The sequence below is a fragment of the Sphaeramia orbicularis genome, chromosome 16 (genome assembly GCF_902148855.1).
Source record: "Sphaeramia orbicularis chromosome 16, fSphaOr1.1, whole genome shotgun sequence".
Classification (NCBI taxonomy): domain Eukaryota; kingdom Metazoa; phylum Chordata; class Actinopteri; order Kurtiformes; family Apogonidae; genus Sphaeramia; species Sphaeramia orbicularis.
Genome location: NC_043972.1, coordinates 35,001,273 through 35,020,809, shown reverse-complemented (window position 1 = coordinate 35,020,809; position 19,537 = coordinate 35,001,273). Strand labels below are relative to the sequence as shown.

Here is a 19,537-nt window from a genome sequence, read left to right as displayed (position 1 = left end):
CTTTGTCGATCAATACTGCATTATTATTATTTATTACACTCACCATCTGCAGCCAGGCATTTGTTGTGAGTATTTGGTTCTTTTCATCCTTGAATAACAAAAAAGAACAGTAAGGCTAAGACATCTGAGTATTTTCATTTATTCTTATCTTTTTAATTTTTACATTATTCATAGTTTGAACTGTACAAGTGTATAACTGCACATTTGTGTGGTGCATTTGTGCCATGCGTACCACATCCATGACCTGCATTAGAGTGAAGGAGAACTGAACAGTGAGAGCCTGGGAGTCGTTGGCCACTGGTCTTTCCATTGGGTTGTAGTCTCTCAGCAGCTCCCTGAGCAGAAAGCGCTGGTGAGGACCCTGCACTGATACTACATAGGGGTTGGGTCGGACATTTAATAGAGAGTCAGAGTAAACAAGAAAGAGAAACTCAGTGAAAAGAGGGAGAGTGGAATAAGACAGGCATGACACATGCTGACAGTTTCACCGACACAGCTCTGTCAGAACAGACCAAGTAAAAGCTCTGAAGACAGACAAATAGCAGAAAAACTGTGTCATTAAAATGAAGTATAGCTTTCCAAAGAAGTGGCGTGGAAAATTGTCAACTAGGTGCATGAAAAAGGTGAAGAAACGAACAAAGAGACGGGGAATAGAGAGGTAGAACATGCCTCAATAAATTTATTGCAGATTGGATGACTCAAGTGAAGGGAAAGGAGGACAGGATGAAAATGTGTGAAAGAAAGTGAGGAAAGAGGATGGAAAGAGGGACAGAGAGCTGAAAGAAAGAATTCTGCTGCTCCTAATCAATTAAGCCTGTGATTGATCACTAGCAGATAGTCATGGTCTTTCCGTTGCCATAAAAATGTCAGGTTCATTCCTTGCAGGAAATAGCGAAGCCATTAAACACCGAAACACCCCAGACAGACACACACAGCACTCACAGCGATGACGACTAGGAACTTTCTCTCTTTGCACTATAACTCTACCAGTGTGTAGATAGATTCTTGATTCTTTCTCCACAAGGCAATTACTGTGATGTCGAGAAAATTATCTTTGGAGATGTAAGAGCCACACGAAATTAGCTAAAACTAATTTAGACATTAACAAACTGCCCAGTGGAAGTCAAAGGATATTTGTCAGTTCCATTCTACACACAGTAAAAGTGAAAACAGTCTAAGAGTAATGTGTGTTGGCAGATCTATTTTCATTTACATGATTTTAATGAAAATCATTGGCTTCGCAGATGGTACTGGTACCGCTTAAATGAATGTCCATTATAGTCTACCACAGTATCTGCCTTAATCACCTTTCCCAAAAAATGCATTGCTCAGCTATATAATCTGCAGTAAAGATGACTGCATAACATTTCTTTGTGCCTAGTCAACAACAGACACTCTTGATGTCTAAGCTTGAGCTGCTGCGTGCACAGTTATTAAGAACAGAGTGCTCGATGGGACTGACATGAAAGAACAAAAATATACAGCACATGTAAAAAACACACTTGTTTAAGTGGTCTCATTCAAAGCATTAATGAAAATCACTCACCCCGGAGCAGAGTTGCGACTATCAACAGCCAAATAATCACAGCCTTCCACATACTGCATTCCTCTGTCTTAACTGAGAAAGAGTGAGAAGAAATAGAGGGACAATAGGGGAGGATCAGAGTAGGAGGGAGATAGAGATAGGGGCTTGAAGAGAGGTTGTAGAAAATAAGTGGAGAGAGTGTGATACGGCTGGTGGCAGAGCAGGAAAAAGAGCAGAAAGGGAGAGGGAGAGATGGAGTGGGTGAAAAATGCAGTCAAATGATGAATACACCGGAGAAGAAGGAGATGCTGTATATTTTAGTCAATGAGATTCTTAGATCTGAGCTTAGATCTAAGAATCTATCACTACCTAGTATCTGTATATCAAGTCCCCCTATTGTTTTCTTATTTTTCAGTTATGCAGAATTTCTTACATATCATTTGTTATCAAATGTCATAAATCTGCACCATTTTTTTCCATGGACTCGTTAGGTTTTTTTCTTGGTAGCTAAGGGTCCCGAGAAGGGTTTTACATTTTTGAGATGGTTAGAAGATGTTGATGCAGCCATCAATTCAGATATAAGTAGAATTGGTCTAGTATTTAGTCTTTCCTCCATGCTTAAGAAGGCCAAGATAATAATATGCTATAAAGAAACATTTGTGACACAGAAGGAAACAAATTTTTGTCATAAATCCATTAAAACACAATACAACATTCATATCATTCCGCTACTCTCTACTGAAAAGCAGGTTTGTTTTTTGACATTGGTGCATTTACAGCATAATGCTGACACCCACTGGATTTGTCAGTGAAATGCAGAACATGTCAGACTGAAATCTGTTGTCTCTTAAATGCCTCCTAAATACTCAACATGTGTTATACGAGTTCAGCCATGGCCTCTTTGTACCCTATAGGACAACTGCCTTTTGCTTAGAAATGAAGTGAAAATGCTTTTTCTGTTGTTGCTAGCATTATTGATGGTTGACACAAAGCATATGTCCATCTCTAAAACTGTTGTTATTACTATATAATACCCAGAGTATTGAAGGGGAACCATGTGGGCCTAGAGATGGCCCCAACAGGAAGAGGGTCCTTAAAAGCCTATTATAATTTCTGTTATTATAATTTCAAAATGTTACGATACTGACATAAACATATCTGCTGGCTGTATCAATAATAGTAGATTATTTGACAGTAGCAGTGAGAACAATAGAATTAGAAATACAACTGGAATTGAAAAGAATATAATTGGATTATTGCACTATCAAGGAACTTCCTGTCATTATTTGGGGAAAAGATACACTTTTTTCATTCCCTAAGTGAAATTCAGTTGTCCTTTGAATAAAACAAAATGAAATTAATATCAAAACAAGTTAATTCTAACCTACAATATATGCAGAATAACCATAGTTGCAAGTAGACATATGGGCTATATAGTCAAAAGTTTCATGTAGTATAAATGAAACTATTATTTAGACTGTTAAAAACCTTTTCAAAGGTCTGCATATGTACAATCTGGAGCTTAGATTTTGGCTCTACACCACTGGACACCCAACCCACATTTCAACAACAGCCATTCCTGTTTAAGGATCCTACATTGTATTCATGATCAAAGCAAATTGTGTGATAATAAGTATAGGCCTCCATTAAAAGAAGACAGTACTGCGCGTTAGAAGTTGCAGTGATAGTGACTGCATTGCCGCCAATGAAGAACTCCAACCCATACTGATAAAGTAGCCTATGTAAAGGATGTACCAGAAAGCAGTATCCGAACCTTGCCGACGTTCTGCGTCATCCACATGCGACGTGTGGGTTTGTGTATGTCGCAGCCTTGATGCGTCACTTCTCCGCGCATCAGCTCTTTGATTGTTTCTCTCACCGCATTGATATATTGCAGCAAGAGCACACAGAGGCGAAATACTCCGAGTTAAGGTAATTAATTAGAACGACGGACGTTCCTTAGACTTGTTGGTACGGTTCGGCAGTGGAATACTTTGTATGTTTTGGGTTAACAGAAAGCGAAGTCCTTGTGCTGCAGGCGGTAGTTAGAAATGGTGCAGTGCCAGTGCAGTGCTGTGCTACCAGTGAGGAGCTAGCGGGCTAGCTAACAATAAAAAGCCGGAGGAGGGACGATGTTCATTTGGCTGCTGCTAGTTTGATGTCCCTACTGTACAACCCATAGGAGTCGTGCTTATTATTCGATATATTTCTTCTTCTTAATTATTGCCATTATTCACCTTCCGCACAGTTTTCGCCCCTTAAGTCGCCCCGAAGCTTTGAGAAACCTCCGCAAATTGAACATCAAAATGTGCGGTCAAATCTTCCTCATGACATGGAAGTAATTTGACTGGGTTGTACAGTCTCACTTTTGCAATTATATCAGCTATTTGACAACATCTGGCTTACTCAAAGAAGTTGGTAACCCAACCCCGATGTTGAATTATAGTTAAAATCATTTGTTACTATAGTAACAGTCGGTTACAGTATCCAGGAGTACCAGGAAGTGCAGGGCAAATTCTGCTTTAATAATATTATGGGGTATTAAATGAGAAGAGATTACATGTTTAGAAAGTACAGTACCACAACAACACAGTGATTATGAGATTTATCATACATAAACGATAGTTATCCAGAGCCTGACTGAAGACTTGGTGTTTTTTTCCCTGCCACAATATTTTTCTACATCACTTCATATATATATATATATATATATATATATATATGTAATACAAATGTTCTGTTGGAGTGAATCATCTACTCTATTCAGGAGAGAAAAGGCAACAGCACAATCATCTATGTGTTTTATTATGAAAAAAAAAATCTAATTACCCATAATTCAAAGCAAATAAATTCTACCATAGATAGATAGATATTTATCTGAAATCTGCACTTTGTTAATCTTTCGGAATCCTGTGCCTAGAATTCATGATGACCCCTTTGCTTCTTTGTAACTGTGATATATTTATATATGTCTTGAATATATCACTCCATCATGCTTTAAAACAGAAATGAAGACATCCTACATTTGGCGCTCAAACCATATTTTGACCTATTTTGATTCACTGGAGTGTTATGAAACCGCAGTCTAAGTTTATGATTCTTTACACCATTTGTTATTTTATAAAGGGTGCATTTTGAGTGTTCAATGGAATAATCTGCTTTAGAGTTTGTGGCAACAGCGGGGAATGTAAAACTTTTTAAATGGATGACACCCATATTTTTCCTCAAAGTGTAACCATACTTTTCTACAAGATACTGATAGTGAGTATGTGTTTTTCTTGTGACACTGAGGAATTGGATCATTGATCATATTGTGGTAATTACATTGGCAGGACTGCTGGCAGGACAGCATTTTTACTTACAGAGCTAAAATGCACCCATGTGATGATGATATTAACATTAGTGCACACTATTCTGTGCAATCAAATGCATGGGCTGGGGTGTTATATTTGGTTTTAGAAATTACACTTGGACTATGAAAAACACCACCGTTACATTTTATGAATTTGTATCGTTCAGTTTAAGTTAATGTGTTGCATAATTTGGAAATGCGAACAGACCATATTATGCATACTATTATCCAGTAGCTTTCATAAATTATGAAGTGACTGAATTAACCTTATTGCGTTAGCCTTCATACATGTAAGAGTGATGTGGCAGATGTAGGTGTACCTGAAAATGCCGAAGAGGTACAGTGTAAACACATCAAAACCACTTTTGATGAATGACATGAACCACAAAATAAGATGCATTCAAATGAACTGGTCCAAAATTTCGCTTCCAATAAATTGATGAAATACTACTTTGATTTTAGTCATTTTAGTCTGATCCTTGTTTACCTGTACCTTTATCTGTTAAGTGATGCATCCGTGTTTGTTTTCAAAGGAAACACCTTGAACCATTGTCCTAAACTGGTTTTAATTCCTATAATGTTGCATGACCTCTCTGTGAAAGGGGATTAGGTCATAGCTGGAGGCATAACGTGTCTCTTACTGTGCTCCTGTGTTTTCAGTAGTGACCTTTACCTTATAGTACACTTCATGTCGTTTTTCCATCCTGACACTCGTGTTATAGGATCTCAACATGCTGCCGTGGTATTTGTATCTCTTAAAATGTATTACATTACTGTCTCTCTTCCATCATTTTCCCTCCTCGTTTTATTTTTAATGTGAGAATCTGATCTGATCACGTGACGTCTCCTCAGTCTCAGTGTACCGCATACACCATGCATTTATGCATTAAAAGACGATGTCCGAGCTCAGTGACACGGGCACAGTGATTGTTTTTGTCGGATAACCGCATAGACCTCTCCAAAGCATGAACATCCAGCGCCACAGAGCAGGTTAACTATTACTCTTTTTTTTTTTTTTCATAACTCTGTCCGTACGTCAGGCCACGGTACGGACCACGTGACCTACAATAGAAACTTATCCTTTCTTTACAAATGAAAACGAAACTTAGATTGTCTCTGTCGTCGTTTTTCTTTCAACACCGATGCTGTGATTTTTCATGTAACTTTCGCGTTGAGACTTTTGAGCAACAGACCGGGCATATATAAATGAGCTACATCACCTGTGTTTTCAGTGTGGAAGCTGCAGACCTCGACCATCCAACGCGGAAGATCCTACGGTTTGGAAATACCCCTGGCGTTTACCAAATTACACTGCAGTAGCTGTGTGATTGGTTTTCAGTTTTACCACCGGTGTAGCGTGTCCTCCGTGGGCTTAGGCTTTGAGTCTTGTCGCGCGCTTATTTATTGTTTATTTATTTTTTGGTTTCTGTGCGTCTTTTCAATAGAAATCCACTCATCTGAACATCGGGAAGTTGCAGGAGCAGCAGCGTTAAAACTTTTGCACTTTTTTCAACACTGCCACTTTAGTTTATAACCCATAGGTGAGATTCACAGTAGTCTGTTAGCCTTGAGCTGTCGGTTAATATGATGTGAATGTACTGTGTGTGCAGCGAATTGAAGTATTCACAAGGTTGTGTGTTTTCTTTGCTGAGTTCATAAGGGACTCGGAGGGCTCAGTCCCAGTGGAGGGCTCAGTTTGGATACCAGACTGCAGGGGTGCCGTTTAGCTGTCTTGACAAGACAGCATGAAGTGTGTGAAATAGCTTATTCATCAGTTGTCAGATGGGTTGACTTGCTCATGCCTCTGCCTAAGCTCAAAACAGAAAGCAGCACAATTAAACTGGATGATGAAAAACACAGAGTTGTTTTTTTGGCTGTCAACTGTTGTCTTGCATCAGGGTCAAGATGAGTCAGCCCCAGCCCAGTTTGACCCCTGGGCTTCGGGCCCTGTCGGGCCCTATTAATGTGATAAACGAACACTATGCTGCTCTCTGTTACTGTGGTGGTGTTTGGGCCTGTCCAGCTCCCTGTGACAGACCAGTGATGCTGACTGGGCCAGAGGGGATGAAACCTGACTCAGTATTGGGTGTCTTCTTGTTGTCAGTCTCACTCATATAGACATTATTGAGTGATGTCAGATATGACACTCGAGGCTGAATCAATGTTTGTTATACCACAGAAGGATATTGGGATTGTGCATTATACAGGATGTACATTTCTACTAATTTAATATTTTCTTTGGTGTGTTTTGTTGCGTTCCTTGTGTCTTTGGAGCTGTCCTTTTTGTCTGCATCACTGTCTCACTTTTCCTCTGCACTATGTATCCAGATCTGGCAATAATTTGTAAGGCCAGAAATAAAATAGAATAGTCACAAGAAGGTTTGAATTATTAATCACCACCCTTTTACCCTGGAATTAAGTTTCAGTGTGTGACTAGGAAAGACAGTATGTCACCCTGCAATATCCTTGAAGACTGGCTACTGTATAATCTGAAGATATACACAGTTGTGCTGACAGTGCTGGTGTATGTTAGAGCTATAATTGCTATTGTTTTTTTTTTTGTTGTTTTTTCCATTTCAGAACTGTGACAGTGTGTGGTCATGTAAAACAAAACATATTTCTTTGGAACTTGTATATATTCACTAACTTACACAAGGGCACTGTGGAGGTTGGAGGGTTGTCAGCAGGACTTGATCTTGTGCCACTGGCTGAAATTACATTTTTGGTTTCACTTCTAGGTGTTTTTCATTTTTCACCATTTAATTTTCCTGCTGTTATTTATTTCCATTTGTTAATGTTATCTTCTGTTTGTATTTCAGGTACTCTCACTGTATAGCGGCTGAGCCCGGACTCAGTATCAGGGTCTTCTGTCAGTGCTAGAGAACGTACGCTCATACAGAAGGTGCACAGCCAGCTGTACCGGCCCCCTTCAAGCTCAACCCCTGCGCTATGAGCAGAGGTAGAGGAGGGCCTTCGAAAGAACACTACCATAGGCATCCTCCACCCCTCCTACAGGCCAAGGAGAATTACTACAGACCTGGCCCTGACTCATTCTTTCCCAGACCTGGTCCACAACAAGCCCCATATTCAAATTACTACTACAGCCCTGGCCGCCCTGCAGTGCCTATACGGCCCCCAGCCCCCTCTCTCATCCACTCAGCTCCACCTATATCAAGCCACAATAAAGTCGATCCTCAACCTGTAGCCCTTAACAGCTCACACAACCTAAACTACAATCCTAGTGCTGTTCCCAATTCCTTTCAGTACCAACAGGTAGAGTTCCTCAGAGGACAGATCTCTGAGGCCCCACAGTTCAGAGGCAGTCTACGAGGAGCTGGAGCAGGAGGAGGTGTACCTGGGAGGTCGCTTAGTTTCTCACACCAGCCACAGTCAGGGTACAGTAGATATCCAAACCCTAGCAGCAGCCCCAGGGGTAGAGGGGGCTATAGAGAGGACCAGTGTTTCACAGCCCCACCCTCTGTTGGAGTCCCTAGAGGCACACCAAGCCCCCGACACCTGAATCAAAACCAGTCACAAGTAAACAAAAACACCAGCCAATACTCAAACAGACAGTGGTGCCTCCAGGCAGACTCTGTTTGTGATACATTTAAGAGTTTGTCCCTTCATCAAGAGCAGCCTAACAAAGGAAGAGAGAGGTTTAATAAATTCACTGCATCTCAGGGCTCAAAACATTTGAGCTCTGGTAAACAGAACATCACTTTCACCCCTGACATCCAGGATCAGGTATACAGGGCTTTGGCTGCTTTGAAGCCAAGTGAGACTATCTCTGCAAAATTGTTGGCCAGAAAGATACGTCTGCCCAAAGGAATAGTCAACAAGGCTCTCTATTCTTTGGAGCGATCACAAAAGGCCTCAAAACAAGGACTTCTTCCTCCTGAGTGGAGTCTTTTTAGAGAACCCATCAAAGGTGAAGAATATCAAAAGGTCCAAAGTTCACCGTCCCATCGGTGCGCCAGTCCACAGGACACTCAAAATCCTGGAACCAAAACAGAGCTTAGAACAGAAACAGTAGAACACAGGGAACAAGCCAAAGACAAGGACTCTGAGTCGGACACAGAATCCAGTTCTTCTTACTGCTTCTCCTCAGTGTCATCTGACTCCGAAGATTCTCAGTCAGCAAGCAGTCAGCATCAGGAGAAGCAGCATCCCAGCACTAACAGCTCCCCTGATCCAGCACACAAACACCCCACAATGGGAGACCAGAAGGAACTTGTTCTGCAGTATCTCCTGGATGCAGAGAATGCCACTGCTCTTGTTATAGCCAAAAATCTGGGTCTTAGAAATGCCAAGCAGGTCAATCCCACCCTCTACGCCCTGGAGAAGCAAGGTGATGTTGTTAAGAATAGTGATGTCAACCCCCCTACTTGGGAACTCTCCACCCACCGCAGAGAGAGGATGGAAAGAAGCCTTAAAGCTGCACAAAGAACTCAAGCGGAGGAGAGGGAAATGAAGAAAGAGGGCAGTAGAGATGAGATGGGAGATGAATCCATGTGTGTGCAGTCATCACCGCAACCATCATTACCAGGCCTCGAGTCACTGCCACTTCCAGAGGGTTGGATGCCAGAACAAAGCCACAGTGAAGTGGTAGGTGAAATATTTTGTGTTTTTGTTTTTCCTGTGGTATAAATTTGAATAGTCTGTTAAAATGTACAGATACATTCACTTTAATGCCTACCCTTATACATCACTCATATCAGACAGTGTTGATTTCCACGCTTTGCAGGTCCACAGTTTACATTATTATAATTTTCAGTAAAAGCCCAGGGTCAACACAGTCTGCGTGACTTCTCTCTGGGGACTCTGGTTTCCCCCCACTGTCCAAAGATGCACTGATTGGTTAACTGGTCAACCTAAATCTCCTATAGGTGTGAATGTGAGAGTGAATGGTTGTCCGTCTCTATATGTCAGCCCTGCAAGGAACTGGAGACATGTCCAGGTTGTATTCTGCCTTCACCTGTTGGTAGCTGAATGAAAAAAAGCCCAAAACATGTATATTGTGTGACTGAACTCTGTCTCTGAGAGCAGGTAACAATTTAATTAGTATCATGTTTAATGATATTTATTCACGAAATCATTTCATTTGGCTAACCAAGCCACAAGTAATGTTAAACGTTGCTGTTGGATTAATGATCAGTATGTGACACCATTGCCAGACGACCAAATGAAAAGTACTGTTACCATGAATTAAATAAGGATTCAGATCTTTGGAAACATTAGATGTTATATAAATACATGAGTAAGCTAAATATTTAACACAGGCTTAGGAACATTAGTTAAAGACATATATGGAATAGTATCTAGAAGGCACATAAATGGAATGTATTATGCTCTCATGCTGCAATTTATTTTTAAACACCATCAACCTCTACATCCCCATGTAAATAAAGATGATTCTCATGGCCAGATGTCCCTTTAATAAACTTTTGACACAGTCTGTTCCACTAGCTATTCATACTTTAACAGTGTTAACACCTGCTTTCCCTCCTCAGTCCCATTCTTCCCTCCAGCTTCCCTCCTTTACTTCATGTCAAGTTGAAGAGGCCAATGAAGGACAGTGGGCCACCGATGACATCCCAGAATTCCTCAATGCCATTCGCAGAGAGACAGATGCAGAGCGAAAGGTCTCAGCAAAGCCCAACTCCGTGGGAACTGTTGCTGTCTCAATAGCTGCTCCGCCTCCGCAAAACTTGTGGGCCAAATTGCAAGAGGTCAGGCTGAAGAACCCCGTCAGTGGCCTCATGGAGTATGCCCAGTATCTGGGCCAGACCTGTGAGTTCCTACTCCTTGACCAGACAGGACCCTCTCATGACCCAAGGTTAGTTGTAGAAAGTCTTTGTTTGCTCACTTAATATTTAATTGTGTTTGTGCTGTTAAATTATTACAAAAGAAGAGCTTACACAATAACCTTGCCCATAACAATACACTCCGACAGACTTCTAAAAGCGCCATCTGTTTCACTATAAAAGTTTTGTTCTTCCTCCTTGTTTGTTATTCTCTGCAAAGCACCTTGTGACAGACCTATTGATTTAAAGTCTGAGAAATAAGTCTGGCTTAATGAAGACATATGATACCTTCGATTAAGAAAGAAAATTACATTACTTGTTATGCAACATGGTGGATGTTTTATGAAAGGCGTATTGACAGTTCACTATGTCTTATCCATCTATTTTTTTTCTACCTCTAAGATTTCGTATGCAGGTGATGCTCAACGGGAGGCTGTTTCCTATTGCAGAAGCATCTAGCAAGAAAGTTGCAAAAAAAGACGCTGCTGCAGCAACCCTGCGCATTCTTATTGGAGAGATTCAGGGAGGGGCAAACACAGGGGATGAAGGAATCCCTGCTAGTCTGGACCAAGTCATGGATCTACTTCAAGACCCAAGTGTGAGTTTCTTATCTTACATTTAAAGATTTCCAGATTCAAGTTAATTGTGTAATACATTAAACAAACACATGACTGGATGAACACATGCACATGTTGGAAAATGTTTTCATGATATTGTGCACAAAATACAAAAGTCAAGACTAGAGCATAACTCAAGTTACATTGCCTTTTCAACTCATGTAAAAACCTCTGAGGTTATTTTGTGTTTAAATATTAGTTAGACTTTTGTATTTTCCACTCCCTACCAGGGACCCGGTGAAGGTGTTTTGGGGACAGGTAGTGCAGAAGGGGTGGGGGTGGTTGAGGGACCTCGCCAGCCCCTGTCCCGTTCTCTGCCAGGTGGGAAGAATCCAGTGTCTGTCCTGATGGAGTACAGCCAACGCAGTGGAAACCCCATCGAATTCATCATCACTGGCCAGGCAGGCCCACCACATGACCCAAGGTACTGGCTGCTCTGCCTCCCTCTGAATTTCCCTTTTGGATGTCATTCACCCCTTACCACATGTTGTTCAATATTGTCTTTTGAGGGTATAATTTTTTCCCTCAGGGGTGCAGTTGATCAGCTATTTCTGTTTAATGTGGCCAAAGTTTTGTAGTCAGCTGATAGAGACACAATACTTCCACTGTCTATACACTCTTTACCAGACTTTCTTTTTGAATGCAGCTCTTGGTGCACCCACTACACAGTTAAATGCAACCAAAACCTCACTGAGGTTGTGCAGGCAGTCGATTCCAGTTTGTAGTTTTTCAGAAGTCATTATCTGTGACGGCTATAATTTTTGTCTGGTAGATTCTCTCTATGTTCATTTCTGCCATATAGGCACCGGGTAAATACTTGGACCTCATTTTTATCTGTTACAACTTTATTTTTTTAGTGGAAATGACATGTAGTAGAAACTCCTTCAGGTTAATATGAACGAAACACTTGCAGTACTGACTGACCCCAAAACCTTTTTATACTGATCCTGAGCCAATTTAAAATGAAAGTATTAGATTTATCAACACACAATTCCAATTTTACAAATACCAGTCTTGTTTCTAGGAAAAATTGTTTTGGGTTGATATATATTTCATCTCCAGAGCAGCGGAGAATTCTCTTTCAGTGTAGTCTTTTCTGTTTTTGTGGCTCAGGTGCTGCACAAAAATACATACCCTACTTTAGGCAGCCGGCTGGCAAGAGGATACAATATCAAGTTGTGTTTTGCCCGAGTCATTTTCTAGGAATACTGTGTGCATTTGTTTTGTAGTACACCACAAACTCTAGCGGTACGGTGACACTGTTGTGTTTCCTCATTTATCCAAATGTGAGAAGTCAGGTATCTAGGATAGTATCTCCACAAGGTGTGATATCATCTGTGATCTCAGTTACAACACATGAAAAAGTGTCTCCCTTTTTCTTTCTAAATGTGTTTCACCTTCCGTGCCTTGTGTTCAGGTTCATGTACAGGGTGAAGGTTGGAGAGAACTTATTCGCAGAGGCTTCAGCTCCAAGCAAGAAGGCAGCCCGCCAGCTGGCAGCAGAAGAGGCAGTCAAAGAATTAATGGCTGAAGGAAGACTGCAACCCAACAAGGTGAGGAGAAGCAGGGATTAAGTGAAGATATTTATTTTGGCGGAAAGGGAAGCTCCGCTCACATTTGTTCAATAACTTATTTTCTGTTTTTTCATCCCCATCTCCTTCCCTCTCTCTTTCAGCCTCAGTTGCCCCTGGGTTCTTTAAGTGACAGTGATGGCAGTGGTTCTGGGACTACATGCCCCGCTTTGCCCCCTCTAACTGCAGATGAGTTGAGAGCAGCTCATGAGGCCGGGGTGGGAGACCTCATCAACCACCTAAACAACAATGCAGTGTCTGGTCTTTTGGAGTACGCCAGAGCCCGGGGGTTTGCTGCTGAGATCCGCCTGGTGGGGCAGTCTGGGCCTCCACATGAGCCCAAGTATGTCGCACAAACACTGATCACTGGTTATTGTGTGTTTGAAGAATATTTTTTTTGTATCCTACAGAAAAAAAATTTATACTGTTTATCTGCCACATTACTTTTTAACTTCATGGTCTTGCAACACTTTGCATCAGGGCAGGAAAGGGAAGTCAACATAAGAAGAGACACTTGCTCTGTTTCATTGAAAATCTTCACTGACACTTTCTTGGTTGCCTTGTTTGTGACTTGAGGATCTTATGCATACAGAATTACTCTTTTGTGATGATTTTTGGTGACTGTCGTTTTGCATTTTAAGTTGCTGCTTTCATAACCACATTGAAAGCAAAATGGGTGTAGAAACTCTGTTATATCTCTGCTGATTTCTTTTCCCTCTGTCCTTTCCGCTCAGGTTCACCTATCAGGCTAAGCTTGGTGGACGCTGGTTCCCTCCAGTCTGTGCATCTAATAAGAAGCAAGGAAAACAGGAAGCGGCAGACGCTGCTCTACGGGTTCTGATTGGAGAGGCTGAGAGGGCAGCAAGAACTGGGGAGCTTATCCCAGCTGAGGTACTGACTAATCCACCCTATCAAAATCAAATATAATCAAACTGCAGTGCTCTGGTCAAATATTACCTTAATCATTGGTACTAAAAAAAAAGTACAGAACTGATCCGATAAGATGTAGATTCACACTTCTTACAAACTGCTAAAAAACATCTATAACAAGAAAAGCACTCGGAGAGCGCAGACCTCCACCGAGACAGATCCCCCCACCCCCCTCCCCAATCACCACCAAAATTTAATCATTTCTTCCTTGTGCCAGTATCAGCATTTCCTGAAAATTTCATAAAAATCCATCCATAACTTTTTGAGTTATCTTGCTAACAAACAAACAAACACGCATGCAGACACACAAAGCAAAGTGATCACAATACCTCCTGGTAATAATCAACACCAATTCACTGGTTACTCACAAAAAAAGATGTATTTTTCTTTATTTTTCTGATGGTGCTTAAAGTCTTCTCATTGGTTAATGCCCTCAAAAAAATGCTGGTATAAATGAACATATGACCAAAATTAACTAAACTGTCATTTTCTTTCTTGTCATCTATATTTTCCTCACTGTAGCTTCCAGTGAGTGGCAGCACTTTGCATGACCAGATAGCAATGTTGAGTCACCAGCGTTTCAATTCCCTGACCACACGTATTCAGCACAGCCTTCTGGGACGTAAGATTCTGGCCACCATCGTCATGAGGAGAGGGGAAGGCCTGGGGACTGTTGTCAGCCTGGGAACTGGTATGCACAAACCTTTAGCACTAATCCTGTGAGGCAATGTGGGTTTTGTAAAGAGACACAGAAGAGTAACTGTGTAAAAGCAGAAGAGAATACATAGTTGCTGCATTATGCGATAGTGTTATGGTGATTTTTTTTTTTTTTTTTTTTTTTTTTTTTTTTTGTGCTCACAGGCCTGCAGTGTCAGAAAGCTAAAACAGAAATAGGTCACTGCAGAACCATGAGGCGTTGCGTTGTTGTGTCCTTTGACATTGAATGTGTCTCTTGTGTTTTTCCATCAGGGAATCGCTGTGTTAAAGGGGAGGAGCTGAGCCTTAAAGGGGAGACTGTTAATGATTGCCACGCTGAAATCATCTCCAGAAGGGGATTTGTTCGGTAGAAATAGATCTGCTCTTTTATCAATGTTTCTCACCCATTTCTAAAAATACATTGCTCTTCAGACCCAGTCTGCAGGACGTTATAAGTCTAACTCACTGTCTCCTCTCCTCTCAGGTTTCTGTACAGTGAGCTGCTCAGGCACTATGACGGCGCAGACAACAGTATATTTGAGCCTGCAGAGAACAACAAACTGCAAATCAAATCTGACATCACCTTTCACCTCTACATTAGGTAAGAGTATCAGATGTTTTCCATCTCCTTGGTCATCTCCCCCCATGTTTCATGTTAAGATCAATGCTGTCTCTCTTTCAAACTGAGTATCGTTTTTGTCATGTCAATAGCTTTACACTCTTGTCCCTCATTTTCCTTTGTTCATAGCACAGCCCCATGTGGAGATGGGGCTCTGTTCGATAAGTCGTGCAGCGAGTCAGGGGATGAAGTTGAGGGCCACCAGCCACTGTTTGAGAATGCTAAGCAGGGAAAGCTCCGCACCAAAGTGGAAAATGGTGACAGATGACACTCATTTGCCTCTACAAATATTATCTATCAATTCATTGCTAGGGGGAAGTGTTAGCAAGAGCTGTGACCTTTATATGTGTGTTTTTGTTTGTGCCAGGTGAGGGCACTATCCCTGTGGAGTCCAGTGCAATTGTACCCACCTGGGATGGCATCCAGCATGGTGAAAGGCTGCGGACCATGAGCTGCAGTGATAAGATTCTGCGGTGGAATGTATTGGGCCTGCAGGGGGCGCTGCTCTCTCATTTCCTGCATCCCATCTACCTGAAGTCAATCACACTTGGTAAAGTCATACTGTTAGATTGAAATTTGGTCTAAACCGATAGTGTGACAAATAGGGCTGAAAGTCACTGCTAGTGTTCCACCTTCAGACTTATCTTTGCTGTTTGGATCTGTTAGGTTATCTGTACAGCCACGGACACCTGACACGTGCTGTTTGTTGTCGACTTGCCAGAGACGGTGAAGCATTCATACAGAGTCTTCCTTCTCCGTTCAGGCTCAACCATCCAGAGGTAAGCAGAGTTTTCGGGGAGGTGTTCATTATTCAGTAACTTATTCAGAAATTTAAGTTCAGAAGCCTAAATCATGGTTGTATTTTTACATTACATTAGTTATTTTATGTTTTTACTGCTTTATTATCTTTAACTTTTGATTAGAATAAACGCAAGGCACAGTTTACTTATTTTAAGACAGTTTCAACATTCACAACATCAGTGAAAATGGTTTAAACCACCATTCCTAATCAACGCACACTGTGACGCAGTCCAACACTGACACACTGACACATGCATTACACAACAAATTTTACGCTCTATTTAGAATTGCTGATTCATATTGCCAGGCTAAATTAGTCTGATTGAACAGAATATGCCCTCTCTCTGTCACTCTGCTTCTCTAACACCACCTGGTTGGACTATAGGTGGGCAGAGTGAGTGTGTATGATTCCACACGTCACACTGGCAAAACCAAGGAGTCTAGCGTCAACTGGAGCTTTCCAGACCAGCACAGTGTAGAAGTGCTAGATGGGACCAAAGGCAAACTAGATGGGTAAGTAGTATGTAGCGTGTGTACAAGTAGTTATTGCTACTTCTGATAGTAACACATTCAGTTTAGTAACATTTTAGATGTTTTTTGGCCTCTGTAAACACTTATTCAGTAGTCGTAGTCCCACATTATTGTTGGCCCACAACAATTAAAGTCAGTTGTTAAGTGTGAGTCTAAAAAGTTCTCTTTATGTGTCATATTTGCCTTTTGCATTTGTGTTTTTAATCACTTATAAAAAACAGTCATTCATTTTGTTTGTCTTCAGAAATAATGTGAAAAGTAATAACTTAAAACATCAGTGTGAATTATTTTAGCTTTGTATTGAATATCTCAAATCATCCCAAAGCCCCTATCACCAGCTTCTCTTGATTAAAATATGTAGTTTGGTAAAATATCATTTTATAAAACAAGCACGTACCGAAAACCACTGGCAGCATTTGTTATTGGGATCATCTCAAGTGCATTGTAATAACTGTAAAGAATGTCACGCTGAATGAATGTCTTCCCTCCAGGAACAAACTGGCCGTGTCTCGCGTGTCCAAGTCCAACCTGTTCTGCCTGTTCCGGACCTTGTGCCAGCGGTGCGGCCGCAATGACCTCCTCGCCATGCCTTCTTATAACCAGGCCAAGATGTACGCCATGTCCTTCCAGCTTGCCAAGCGGCAGTTCTTTGATGCGCTTGTTGTCCATGGTTACGGAGCCTGGATTGGCAAACCACTGGAAGAAAAAAGCTTTGAGGCAGGTGAGGGAACTGGGAACAATGGGGCAAATGTCCCTGCAGGCCACGGCAGCAGTAGAAACGGAGGAGCAATGGAGTTCAAGCAAGAGGAGGCATAGAATGGGGATGGCTGTATGGTTAAGTCAGTAATAAACATATATGGGGGGTGAAAAGCACAAGGCTGGGGCATATCACAAGGGTGAACGCCTAGAGATAAAAGGACAATCAGGCAACGTGTAGCCAGCAGCCAGAACTGTATCCTCTGATTAAAAATGGTTAAAGGCTTCAGTGAAGAGTGATGGTAAAGGACATAACAAGTGAGAGGAAGAGAAGAGCAGCGAGGAGATGATGAGGGAAAGCCTAAAGGATGAGTGTCGTCACAGTAAATGGAAAGCTCTTGAGAGATCCAAGGAGTGCATTAAATAATCTTAAAACTACACGAAAAGGAAATAATTAGTTATCACCATTGCAAACTGCTACAAAACTGTATTAATTTATTGGACAATTAGAGGTATTCGCAGTAATGGTGTGTAATTTCCCCATTGGATTTTCAGATTTTCCTGGTAGTGTCATGTCCTTAAGTCAGAGAGGTGGCAGATGAAAGGAAAGACCTATATTAAAGTGTTCGTAAGTAGTTGGGCCAGTTGTTTCTAAAATATCCCCCCATTTGGTGTTTTGATGATGGCAGTGGAGATCTCGGGCTAATATATCAGTCCCAAATCCCCCAAAACGTTGACAGCTGGTGACTGTAAAGACCAGAGTTTATGATTCACATCATTTTCATGCCTCAATCATCCAGCGGTCCTTCATACCCTCTGGATGGGGGGCATTGCTATCCTAGAAGATAAAACTCCTGTCAGGTTTTTCCTTTCATTTGTCACCCATATGTAAAAAAAAAAAAAAAAAAAAAAAACAATAATATATGTTTCATTGATTGGAATTGCAGCCAACTAATTGGGACAGTTCAGTTATTGGACAAGCTGACAAGGGCCAGTAATTGGAATTCAACCTAATATGACCTGTTATTGTTCTGTTTAAACCGTCTGTCATGAAATTATAAAGTTGCTCCCTGTTCTACTGTCTGCAAATAAATACATGATGTATGTAAAAAGGATGGCAGGTAAAAACAACACGACACTCGGAGCAGTAAAATGTTTGAGAATTGGACACTAGTTAGATGTCAGAAATAAGTCTGGAAAATAGTTCTTGCTCAGTATCATTTTAGCTAATTGTGTACATAAGAAGCTTTCGCTGCACATGAGGTAACATCATTGCCATTTTTTTCCCCAGATCAGTGATGAAGCAAACATTCACTCTGATATTTGAGGCTTAATCTCCTGTACAGACGCTGCAGTTTTTAATTTCTGAGTTAAAACAGATGTAAAGTTGAAAGTTGATGTCCATCCCATCCTCATTTTGTTGCCATGGTTTCCGGTATAGATGAGCGTGCCCTTTGATCAGTTCTATGTTTCTTGTGCTGACCTCCTGTCATGATCTCCAAGAACTATAGTATTTGTTTTGAATCTCTGCGTGTTATTTGAGTTTTTTCCATTTTATATTCTGTTGTGTTATTTTATCCAGTTCATCAACGCCTGGCCATGCCGCTAAAGTCCAGGGAAGTCTTAAATCTCCTGCCTGCAGCATGTCTGCATATTGTTTTATACATCTTATAATCACATATGTGGTGAAAAGGCTTTCAGTTTCTCTCACGTGGCCAGGTCTTGATGGACCACAAATTGAGACAATTTTGTTGTCTGAAGAAATGTCAGTTGTTTCTTTGGTATCAGTTAGGTGGATTATGCAATATATACATCAAGAATACACACATGCATAAACACACACGTACAGTCAGGTCTACGAGGCTGAGTCCACTTCTCATTATGAAAATAAATAAACAGCTTTATTATAATACACCCATAAAAATAATAACATTTAATTTATTTTTTAAGTAATTTAGTAAGTATAGTAACGATATTATGGTTTCGTTTATTACTTTTTAAATTTTCAGTATCCTATTTAAAGTCTGGATTCATTTGTCACTTTTATACAACAGATTTTCCTTTCTATGGTTAAAGTCAAACAGTCACTCAATGTCTAAAACAATTTACAGTGTTACAAAATTCAAGCAGCCCACAAAAATAGCTGAAAAGTGCAGATCTTAAATGCATTGAATCCTTGCATTTCTCATTTGGGAACTCAGACTTTTAGACTTCACTGTGTGTGTGTGGATCATGTATGCTAATGTCTGTGTGTATGCATACGTGTAAGTTTAATGTCTATATTTTGTAAATCACCTACAGTTGTTCAAGATTATTTGTTGTTTTAAGTAAACTTTACTGAAATGTGTAGTTTTTTTCTACCAATGAAATTTGAAACTAAAGAATACAAAAAGTA

General features: G+C 40.9%; 2 protein-coding genes across 9 annotated transcripts in view; one reads left to right on the top strand and one right to left on the bottom strand.

Moving 5' to 3' along the window:
• LOC115435342 (neuronal acetylcholine receptor subunit alpha-7-like) overlaps positions 1 to 6,248 on the bottom strand; it is a 14,852-nt gene extending 8,604 nt beyond the window's left edge. For 2 of the 6 annotated variants that reach the window (XM_030157672.1, XM_030157673.1), the window contains exons 1-4: positions 6,098 to 6,248; positions 1,547 to 1,618; positions 233 to 372; positions 44 to 88 (exon numbers count right to left, since the gene is read on the bottom strand). In XM_030157672.1, the coding sequence (XP_030013532.1) occupies positions 44 to 88; positions 233 to 372; positions 1,547 to 1,618; positions 6,098 to 6,134 (294 nt within the window). In that variant the 5' untranslated portion in view covers positions 6,135 to 6,248. Of the gene's footprint in view, positions 1 to 43; positions 89 to 232; positions 373 to 1,546; positions 3,440 to 6,097 lie in introns of those variants that run through there. The other 4 variants (XM_030157675.1, XM_030157678.1, XM_030157676.1 and 1 more) reach the window with 4 other exon arrangements.
• adar (adenosine deaminase RNA specific) lies at positions 3,358 to 19,537 on the top strand. Of its 3 annotated transcripts, none has more exons than XM_030157671.1 (16): positions 3,358 to 3,457; positions 7,697 to 9,482; positions 10,406 to 10,713; positions 11,084 to 11,279; positions 11,529 to 11,722; positions 12,716 to 12,851; positions 12,974 to 13,212; positions 13,604 to 13,760; positions 14,322 to 14,490; positions 14,769 to 14,862; positions 14,980 to 15,096; positions 15,244 to 15,371; positions 15,482 to 15,664; positions 15,781 to 15,893; positions 16,301 to 16,428; positions 16,938 to 19,537. In XM_030157671.1, the coding sequence occupies exons 2-16, from the start codon at positions 7,827 to 7,829 to the stop codon at positions 17,260 to 17,262; spliced, it is 4,143 nt and encodes a 1,380-aa protein (XP_030013531.1). In that variant the 5' UTR covers positions 3,358 to 3,457; positions 7,697 to 7,826; the 3' UTR covers positions 17,263 to 19,537. The 3 variants fall into 3 exon arrangements, with proteins under 3 accessions (XP_030013531.1, XP_030013529.1, XP_030013530.1); XM_030157669.1 differs by having other exon boundaries at positions 10,388 to 10,713; XM_030157670.1 differs by lacking the exon at positions 3,358 to 3,457 and adding an exon at positions 6,266 to 6,418 and having other exon boundaries at positions 10,388 to 10,713.